This window comes from Hyphopichia burtonii (genome assembly GCF_001661395.1).
Source record: "Hyphopichia burtonii NRRL Y-1933 unplaced genomic scaffold HYPBUscaffold_4, whole genome shotgun sequence".
Lineage (NCBI taxonomy): Eukaryota > Fungi > Ascomycota > Pichiomycetes > Serinales > Debaryomycetaceae > Hyphopichia > Hyphopichia burtonii.
The window spans coordinates 483,319-493,424 of NW_017963731.1; the positions used below are offsets into that span (position 1 = coordinate 483,319).

Sequence of the window (10,106 nt, forward strand, 5' to 3'; positions counted from 1 at the left end):
CTTTCAACATTGAAAAGCACATTTTTTACATTAAATATCTTAATTTTTACTACTCACCTTTACAGACTTTTAATTACATAGTTTTATATTTAGTTCCTCTTGACGTTTTATATACCAATTGCATTTACATTTCATTTAGTTAAACAAAAAATTGATTTATTGTAAAAATATACAATCTTAACTAAACTTTAGCTGCTTTACTTCTGTTCATTAAGCTGATTGGAATAATCAGCATGAGCACTTTGGAAAATTGCATCCAAAGTATCTTTATCATTATCATCAACCTTAGCAACAACAGTATCTGGCTTTTCAGTAACAACTATGTAATAACCACCATCTCTTCTGTCAACACAAGTAGAAGGAGCCCACGAGGCCAAATCGTATTGTGAAAGAGTGAGAACTGGAGGTTTACCGTCAACATATGCCGGGTATTCGACAGACATTGTATCTAATGAACAATTGTAGTAGCTTTTGTCCAGGTGAAACGAAATATGTTTAAGCAAGTAGGACAGTTGTTGATGGGTTTTCGATACCTGCACGCAGCCAGTTCTTAATTTTTTTTTTTTTTTTTTTTTATTGCATTTTTTCAATATAAGATGAGCAGTAGAAGCCATTAATACACCTTTATTAAGCATACAACATGTCTAAATACGTGATACCGGGCCAGTATATAAAACCCACTTATAAGTTACAGGATGGCTCATCCGAGAATGTTGTGGAGAAGTACATATCCGGGAAAGGGACCACAATATTAAATATTGAAGTAGATTCCAAAGAGATTAAGACGATTCCAGTGATCAGTTCCACGATTTTAGGACAATTAGTCATCCAAGAATTAAAGTTAACAGATAAGAATAATGACGACGAGGAGAAGGAAGGAGAACCAAGCATTAAGAGTTTTTTAGTGACGGTTATGCCGAAATCCAATACGTATATTGAATATGAGAAGGAAATTTTAATGAATACAACTGAGATTGCCAAAGATTCTATATCGATAAATTTACCACAAGAAGGAGATATAGTATTAGTAAGAGTGACAAGATTAAATTTACAGCAAGCGTATGTGGAAATATTAACGGTTGAAGGACATGGTAATGTACTTAGCGATTCGGGAGTTGGAACCATTGGGGAAGTTGCTCATAAATCTTTACCTATATGGGGGGGATCACAACCTATAAGTTCACATACCACAGTTGCATCAAGCCAATCTACCTTGTTGAATGCCCAATCAAGTGATTTAGGGGAGACTTTCAAAGGAATAATTAGATTGAATGATATTAGATCTACAGAACGAGATAAATTAAAGATTATTGAATGTTTTAAACCAGGAGATATAGTGAGAGCAGAAGTTATTTCATTAGGAGATGGCTCTAATTATTATTTGAGTACCGCTAGAAATGATTTAGGGGTAATTTTTGCTAAAAGTGAAGGAGGCGCCGGAGGGTTAATGTATGCTATTGATTGGCAAACCATGATTTGTGAAGAGACTGGGGTTATTGAAAATAGAAAATGTGCCAAACCATTTAATTAAAGAAAAAACTATGTATATATTTAAATAGTGACCAAAATGAATAGAATCTATAATAATATTGACATGAATTGAAAGATTATAATTGAGGTAAAGGATATTTTAATTCATCAGCATTACCTCTCAAGTCAACTTCTGATAAACCAATTTTCGAACCGAATTTTTCAAAACGCTTAATGTATTTTTGTTTTTTCAGATCGGCAAGTCTTAACATTTCCGGCCAGTATTTTTCATGGTTATATTCAAAGTTAACATCACCACCAAAATCTTTATCTAATTGTTCGATTGGTACATAATTTGGGAATGGCTGATCGAAAACCAATTTCTCTCTAGTTAAAGGATCAATAAAGGGATGAATAATTTTTAAAAAAGTCCAACCTAACCAAGGAATATTTGTTAATAAAGCTTTACCTAATCTTTCGGGATAATGAGTTTGTAAAATGTGTAAAACTTGTCTTGAGATATTCATTGGAGGGATTTTCCCTCCCTGAGTTCCAATTGAATGTGCTTTAAAATCAATTAATAAAGCTAATGAATCCTGACCAGAAGGCATAAAATCAATAACTTTTTCCAACATTAAAACAAGGTGTTGAACTTGTCTTTGAGATGGCTTGGTATTTTGTCTACCTGGCTTCAAATAAAGACATGGTCTGGAATCATTGTCATAACCTAAAATGACTTCTTTACCAGTTTCATTCTCTTCTGCAGTTAATTCTCCGTTAACTTCATTATCACCATCAAAATTCTTATTAATTCCAAATTCTCTTCTCCAAGCCAAGGTCAATTCAATACGATCAATTGCTTCTTCATAATCCCACTTGGATGCTCTCAAATAACGTAAAAAACATTCTCTAGTTAACCAAGCTTTCTCACTATCCAATAACCCTTCATATTTGCTTTCATCTTTATGCTTATGATTTTCCTCACTAATTGGTACTTTCAAATCATCTTTAATAAAATACTGATACACTTTTATATATTTTTCTTTCTGGGATTCATCTAATTCGTTTTCCGCTAAGATCTTCGACTTGGATGATGGCTCGGTGAATGGAACTAAAATCAATTCATTATTTTCACTAACAGCCTTATGTTTTTCCTCAGCTGCACTAAGTTTAGCCTTAGAATCTTTACTCTTTAACTTACTAAACATCTTCTGAATATTTACTCAACTATCTGAACCAATATAATGTTCCAAAAGAAAGCTTTTACTATAAATTTTTGCCCAATTCTCTTGCTTACAAAGTACCTGAACACGAAAAGTTTTTTTTTTTTTTTTCTTCTCTTCTTCTTCTCTTTATAAGCTATTGTTGTGGTTTGTTCCGTTATTCTGTTTCCGTGTTCCGCTACTGTTTTTTTGCTGTCAAGCCTTCTTCTTTGCTTTTTTGCAACCCCGGCCTCTTCCTATCTTTATATCCTGACGAAGTCTTTGGTCCACGTAGTTGGTTTTGTTGGAATATGGGAAGTGTCTCGGCCGAACTGGTAAAACGCTTATTAGCCGTGGGTGTTTCGGCTCAGACCAAAAGCGTTAAATCCCCGTTCTGATTGCATTTTTCTGGTTAATTCCGAAAGCCGAGGCCGGCCAAGGCTGCATCCGTACACCGCACGACGACACCTACTGCTCAATACCCGGTGGCTCAAGTATACAATTACCAGCATTACATAATGTCGGTACAATAGATACACTGTAAATCAAGTAGATACAATAGGTACAGTGGTAGATACAATAGATATACTGGAGATACAATGGATACACTGCAAAGTATTCATGAGACGGGTTTACTGAATGGCTGCAACTCGGGCTGCACACCCGTACCCACCGTGTTGGCTACCTACTTCATTTGCATCATCGTCCGATTAGCACTTAGTGGAGCATACCGGCAGGAGACTTGGGAAAGCAGCCGGTGGAGTCGGTGCCGTGCTTATTGCAAACTCGGTATGTTCGACTTGGTGCATGGTTTATTGAAAGCAAATACTTGTTGGTTGAGCATATGTATCGCTGTAAGTTAATGAAGGTGTGGACTGTTGGTGATAAATATACTCAATTACTTAGCCTACCAAACCTAAGCCCTGGATTCTTAACTAAAATAAAGCTTAAAGAAGAACTTTATAAAATATCGATATATATATATTCTGGTTAAGCCTCGATAATGTTCTCAGCAAATTTTTTTCCAATGATTTATCAGGAAAGCACACTTAGTCATCCGTATACACTCGTTATTGTGCCAATAGACAGTCCCCCGTAAGAGTCAGAAAGACAGTCCCCGTAAGAGTCAGAGAGGCAATCCCCCGTAAGAGTCAGAAAGGCAATCCCCCGTAAGAGTCAGAAAGGCAATCCCCCGTAAGAGTCAGAAAGACAGACTGGAAGACAGGCAAAGGATTATAGGACTGCAAAAAAGAAGTGCACCACCCAGATTCCTTCCTTATACACCCATACACCAGCCAGAAACCATCACGAAGAGTTTTTTCTGTCTGTTACTTATCTAAAACACCTTTGTAGGAAGAGATATCTCATGATTTAGATAAGAATATTGAATAAGTCTTAGTAATAGAGTGTTGGAACTCAAAAGTGGTTATATGATTGTTGTTTCACTGATATCCAAGAATGTCTGATGTATCATCAGATAAATACCGTTCAAGATTACCAACATTAGTTGAAATTGCAACAAAAAAATGTATTCAGAACGTTTCAAGATTAAGTGATGTTGGAACAACTCCATTTCATTTGGTTAAGCCGATATTGAAGAAAATGAATGCAAAACAATTGGATCTAGTTGAAGTGACAAGTCCAACAATAATCCCAGAATCAGACTGTTTATGGATAGAATTGATTGGGAAAGATTTCCCTGATCGTCCATTATATGATAAGGCTACCAGTATTAATAATACTATAATGCCAAATAAATCATTATATTTCAAATATTCAAAAGATCGAGATAACTTTAGAAAAGATTCGGCGGAAAGATTAAGAAATATAACTGAAAAATTAAAGCTACAAAAACTGGCAAATTCAATTGTTTCAGTTCCTGAATTATTGAAAGATCCAACTGTACGAAGAAATAGGGTTCCTAGTGGGTTTAGTAGACAATATTCAAATCCCCAGAAAAATTCAATCTTGAATAAGGCTAAAAGAGACATACAACATCGGTCAATAATGTTTAAAAATTCAAATCAACCGATTAACAAAAGGTACGATCCTTACGATGCTTTTAAATATAGAAATGTGACACCAAAACCTCCCCGTCGTGCTCCTCCTCCACCACCTGCACCATTACCTCTAGAGCCATCGCCACCAGAGCCATCGCCACCAGACCCGACGCCGCAACCAGCGGCACCTCCAGAGCAACTACCAAATGATACACAGCGACCCATCAAACGACGTAAGCCTCAGCCAACTATATTCATGAACCCCAGAAAGAGAAAACCACCGTCGCCAGCTAAAAAAAAGACTAAACCCGAACCTAAACCAACCAGTAAAATTACTCCCATCAAATCATCAATATTCAATTGATTATATAACGACTATTACGAAAATGCATTAATTACTCTATAAACATGTAAACTAGTTAAATTTTAATTTTTTTGTAATTTTTCACATTATTCTTTTTAGTTTTATCCTCGAGTTCATTTTCATATAATGATCTCTTTTGTTGGGCATTACCAATAACTATAGTTTGCTTATAAGACTTTATTCTTAATCTACCATTGATTAAACAAGCTTCTGAATTTTGAGTGATGGAAGTTTTCCCCTTGTTATTCGGTAATCCCAAAGTATTCAATAAGGTTAATATTTCAGTATAATTTCTTACTTGTAATGGTTGATTTGCTCCACTTGAAATAATCAATCCTCGTTCTCTTGATGCTCTTATTAATTGTAATACGTTATTGAACCAATTTCTTCTTAATTGAGATGCACTGGCTACTAAATTATTTGATCCTCCATTAGTATCAGCGGTATAACCAGCACTACCTGATAAAACTCCCGAATAATTAATTTCAAATTTGATTCCTTTATTTATTGCACTACAAATTGTTTTATGTTTGATGAAGAAGGGTAATCTTGAATTTAGATTGAACGATATTATATCGATATCTAAATTCGTTATTGATAATTGTAATGCTTTTTCCGAGGTTGGTTGAATTGCAATTAGATCAAAATGAGAATTTATCTTAGATAATGCTTGCACTCTAGATGGCTCACTGATTACTAGGGTTAGTCTGGTGAAAATTAGCAACTCGGGGTATCGCTCTTTAGGAAATTTAGAGTCTATTAATCCAACCATTATTGGATTTATCTGATTTGCATTATTGATGGGAATCTTCACTGTTTCGTTAATGGTGAAGTTGATCGCGATCTTGGTATATCCGAAGCTGTAAAGCGTGCTGATTGTATTGAAAAGGTTGGTGAGCTGTGTCGGGGACGGCTTCGAGTTGTAATCTCCCGTGGGCCACGCCACGTTCAAGTCGTATAGCATATTTAAAGGTGCTAATCAACTACTTAAGCTGAAGACCATAGACTTTTTTTTTTTCCAGCCCTCTTCCCTGTTCTGATTGGTGCACGGGTCTATTTTCAATGATTAATGATAAAAAAAACAAATGACAAATAAGAACATCATGGAAGTTGCAAAAGATTTTGCCATCCGACATTATATAAATAGGGACCCGGTTCCCTGTGCAAACAACTAGCTAACCATACTGTACGATGACATCCGCAGACCTATTTGCTCGAGAGAAAAGCCCCGAGAAGGAGCTGGGGTTAATGAACCTCGGAGAACACTGCTTCAAATGCCAACAACTTGATTTTTTACCATTCAAATGTGAATACTGCCAACACACTTACTGCTCACAGCACCGAAACTTGGACAGCCACGAGTGTCGAGGCAAGGCCAAGTTCGAACGGGGCCGGAGTCCTGGGAATTATAACGATGGAAGACCGAGTGCCCAATCGCTATTCCCCGATCGAAATGAGGATAAGGCCAAGATCAATGAGATGATCGCCAACACCAAACGAAAGCCCACCAATATCATCGAACGACAGTTGGGTACTGTCAAGGGCCCCGACGCATTCAACAAGTTCAAGAAGTTTCTAAGTTTACAAAAAGATAAACAGCCCAGAGGAACGATCGGTAAACTATTCCAATCCAAACTGAAATCCACCAACAAAATAGTGGAACTTTCCAAGATCAAGAAAACCGCCATTGGAGATCCCAAGATCAATGAAAGTGATCGAATCTACATGTGGTGCCTATACATCGATGGGAACGAAGAAGAATTAAGCAAGATCAACGTGGAAAACGACCGTAAACCAATCTTCATCCTGAATAAGTGGCCCGTCGGTAGAGCCTTGGACAGTATTACCGACCATTTGAAAATTAAAAACTACAATAACAGTACTTTGGAATCCTCGGAGAGACTAAACATCTTCATGTCGGAAAATGGACCCCAAGACTGCAAATTAGTGGAAAATAACCACCGTACAATCAATTCTTTTAAGAATGGCGACTTGATCTACCTAGTGAAAGGCAGTCTCAAATAGGTTTGTAGCTTTGTCATCATCTTCCCCTACATAATCTCTGTTCTAATTATATATCTTTTGTTCGTCTACATTCATCGTCACTAAACCCTCTTAACGGTATAAGGGTCGTGTAATCGGAATTGCCATTCCCTTCATCAGCCATTCCCTTCATCACTTTCTCTACATCCTTCGTCTACCTTATCATTGTTAGACCGTGGTTGTTGTATCTGTTGTAATTTCTTTTGTATATTTAAAAGGGTTGTCGTTTTTGTAAAAAACGAGAACAGTCAAAAAAAAAAAATCACCACTTTCTTCTTCTTCTTCTTCTTCTTCTTCTTCTTCTCCTTCTTTTTCTTTCAATCTATCGGATCCTCCTTTGGTTATCAATTCCTCCGTTGGTTAGAGTCTTAATCGATAGATCAACTAATCGATAGCTTATCTGTTTACTTAACTCTTTGGTTTTGTTCCCCCTTTACCTGGTTTTGTTGTTGTTTCGTTAGTCGCCCGCCCTCGTCTGGCCTCTAAATTTTTTTTTTTTTTTTTAGTTTCTGGATTTTTTTTTTTTTTTGGTTTTTTAGTTGTTGTTTCGGTTTTATTTCGTTTTTTTGCCTTTTGCTTTGTTTGTTAGTTGTTTTCGACCTAATTGGTTTTGTTCTGTTTGGTTGTTTAGTTGTTTAGTGTCTTTCCACACTTTCCAGTCATACTAGCCCTATACAAATTGGCAATTGCCTTTTATCCTGTTGAACTGTTGGAATTTTCATTTTTGTTTTTCGCAATTTTTTGCCCCTTCGTATTCGTTTATTAAGTGGTTTACCTGGAACTGAATTAAATCTCATTAATTGGTGGTTTCACAGAATCAAATAGCTTTTTCTCATTTTCTCTCTGTTGTTTTTTGGTTGTTTTAAACAAAAAGGCAACGAACAACGAAAAAGAAAAAAAGAAAGAAAAAACAACAACGAAAAAAAAAAAAAGCACAGAGAAAACTTTCCAGCTTCTCAAAATCAAAGTAAATCAAATCGTCAGCAATCAATTTTTAATTTTTGAAAATTTGATATTGATACTTTTTCTATTTCTGTTGTCTTTTTTTTTTTGAATTTTTGGTTTTTTTTCTTTTTCGGTTTGGTTTGTTACTTTAACTTACAGTTGGATAAAGTATTGAAAAATTGAAGAGGAAAAGACTGAAGGGAAAAACAAAAAGGAAAAATAATATTTACTAGTTCTTTATCAGTTTTTCTTTTCTTTTTCTATTCTTTTTTCTTTTAAACGTTGATCAATTCATCTATTCCAGTTAATTTTTGATCAAGGATTATTGAATTGGTATTGACATTTGCATAATTTTTTTTATTTATTTTTGGTTCCTACCTTTAATTTTCAAAAGATACGTTTCCTTTTGGTTTGTTTTGTTTCTTCTGGATTATTATTTATTGATTAGTTGGCGTTTCTTTCATCTCATAGCATGTCAAATAGAGCACTAATTTCATCTTCAAATCCGGCTGCTGCCGCTGCCGCTGCTGCTTCTCAAAATCCAAATTCAGTTTCATCAAATTCGAATTCAAATAATTCTTCAGTAGTTGGTTTACATTATAAAATTGGTAAAAAAATTGGTGAAGGTTCATTTGGTGTTTTATTTGAAGGTCATAATATAATAAATGGAGTTTCAGTTGCAATTAAATTTGAACCAAGAAAAACTGAAGCACCTCAATTAAGAGATGAATATAGAACTTATAAACATTTACAAGGTAGTCCAGGTATTCCAAATGCATATTATTTTGGACAAGAAGGTTTACATAGTATTTTAGTTATTGATTTATTGGGACCTTCTTTAGAAGATTTATTTGATTGGTGTGGTCGTAGATTTAGTGTTAAAACGGTTGTTCAAGTTGCCATACAAATGTTAACTTTAATTGAAGAAGTTCATTCTCATGATTTAATTTATAGAGATATTAAACCAGATAATTTTTTAATTGGTAGACAAGGATTACCTGATGAAAATGATGTTCATTTAATTGATTTTGGTATGGCTAAACAATATAGAGATCCAAGAACCAAACAACATATTCCTTATAGAGAAAAAAAATCATTAAGTGGTACCGCTCGTTATATGTCAATTAATACTCATTTAGGTAGAGAACAACTGAGAAGAGATGATTTAGAAGCTTTAGGTCATGTATTTTTTTATTTCTTAAGAGGTCAATTACCATGGCAAGGTTTAAAAGCTCAAACTAATAAATTAAAATATGAAAAAATTGGTGATAAAAAACGTACTACTCCAGCTACTACTTTATGTGATGGTTTACCAAGACAATTTGCGGAATATTTAGATCGAGTTAGAAGTTTACCTTTTGAAGCTGAACCTCCTTATGAGGAATATAGAATGTCATTATTATCAATACTCGATGATTTAGGTCAACATGCTGATGGTGATTATGATTGGTTACATCTTAATGGTGGTAAAGGATGGGATTCATCAATTAATAAGAAACCTAATTTACATGGTTATGGTCATCCAAATCCTCCAAATGAAAGACGTCATCGTGATCAAAGAAGAAATAGACAACATCATAATACTACCGGCCAACAACAAAATAATGTTAATGGTATGAATCCAAATTCTCAACAACAACAACAACAATTAAATGCTGCTCAATTACATCAACAAAAATTACAAAATTTAGTTAATAGACCATTACCTCCAATTAAACAAGAATCTCAAACTTTAAATAATAACGATGTTTTAGCAAATTCAAATTCAATTAGAAATCAAAATCAACTGAAAACTTATGAAAATTCTCCATCAAATAGAAACCAATATGATTTATCTCAACAACAATTGCATCAACAACAATCACAAATTCCTCAACATAATCAACAAAATAACCAATCTACTCAACATCAACAATTAGTCGATGAAAATGAACAAAAGGGATTTTTCGCAAAATTATGCTGTCAATAGATTTCCTATTGATAAATTACATTTCTCTACTTCAATTCTTAAACCAGTTTCATTATTAAAAAAAATCAAAAAACTACCTAAAAATCTTTTTAAATCTTTACAAAAAAAAAAAA

At 34.5% G+C, this 10,106-nt stretch overlaps 7 protein-coding genes across 7 annotated transcripts; 4 read left to right on the forward strand and 3 right to left on the reverse strand.

Moving 5' to 3' along the window:
- Positions 1-101: 101 nt before the first annotated feature.
- On the reverse strand, positions 102-500 carry HYPBUDRAFT_152981 (uncharacterized protein). The gene has a single exon (XM_020221312.1). It carries the CDS (start codon positions 441-443, stop codon positions 198-200), a length of 246 nt encoding a protein of 81 aa, XP_020076077.1. The 5' UTR covers positions 444-500; the 3' UTR covers positions 102-197.
- Positions 501-609: 109 nt separating this feature from the next.
- HYPBUDRAFT_152982 (exosome non-catalytic core subunit) lies at positions 610-1,634 on the forward strand. Its single transcript, XM_020221313.1, has one exon. The coding sequence runs from the start codon at positions 641-643 to the stop codon at positions 1,529-1,531; it is 891 nt and encodes a 296-aa protein (XP_020076078.1). The 5' UTR covers positions 610-640; the 3' UTR covers positions 1,532-1,634.
- Positions 1,608-2,757, reverse strand: PDR16 (phosphatidylinositol transporter; the record flags this gene model as incomplete). The annotated part of the gene is made up of 1 exon (XM_020219702.1): positions 1,608-2,757. Exon 1 carries the CDS (start codon positions 2,676-2,678, stop codon positions 1,608-1,610), a length of 1,071 nt encoding a protein of 356 aa, XP_020076079.1. The 5' UTR covers positions 2,679-2,757.
- Positions 2,758-4,133: 1,376 nt separating this feature from the next.
- ELA1 (elongin A) lies at positions 4,134-4,739 on the forward strand (the record flags this gene model as incomplete). The annotated part of the gene is made up of 1 exon (XM_020223968.1): positions 4,134-4,739. A coding segment is annotated over one exon (606 nt), but the record flags the coding sequence as incomplete, so codon positions are not given.
- Positions 4,740-5,091: 352 nt separating this feature from the next.
- Positions 5,092-6,000, reverse strand: RPP1 (RNA-binding RNA processing protein; the record flags this gene model as incomplete). Its single annotated transcript, XM_020218741.1, has 1 exon — positions 5,092-6,000. One exon carries the CDS (start codon positions 5,998-6,000, stop codon positions 5,092-5,094), a length of 909 nt encoding a protein of 302 aa, XP_020076081.1.
- Positions 6,001-6,227: 227 nt separating this feature from the next.
- Positions 6,228-7,061, forward strand: HYPBUDRAFT_148783 (uncharacterized protein; the record flags this gene model as incomplete). The annotated part of the gene is made up of 1 exon (XM_020220153.1): positions 6,228-7,061. The coding sequence occupies one exon, from the start codon at positions 6,228-6,230 to the stop codon at positions 7,059-7,061; it is 834 nt and encodes a 277-aa protein (XP_020076082.1).
- A 1,516-nt stretch (positions 7,062-8,577) lies between these two features.
- On the forward strand, positions 8,578-9,987 carry YCK2 (serine/threonine protein kinase; the record flags this gene model as incomplete). Its single annotated transcript, XM_020223893.1, has 1 exon — positions 8,578-9,987. A coding segment is annotated over one exon (1,410 nt), but the record flags the coding sequence as incomplete, so codon positions are not given.
- Positions 9,988-10,106: the final 119 nt, after the last annotated feature.

Excerpts from the sequence above, each read along its gene's own strand:
- HYPBUDRAFT_152981 (XM_020221312.1), bottom strand. The coding sequence starts at position 443 with ATGTCTGTCGAATACCCGGCATATGTTGACGGTAAACCTCCAGTTCTC.
- HYPBUDRAFT_152982 (XM_020221313.1), top strand. The coding sequence starts at position 641 with ATGTCTAAATACGTGATACCGGGCCAGTATATAAAACCCACTTATAAG.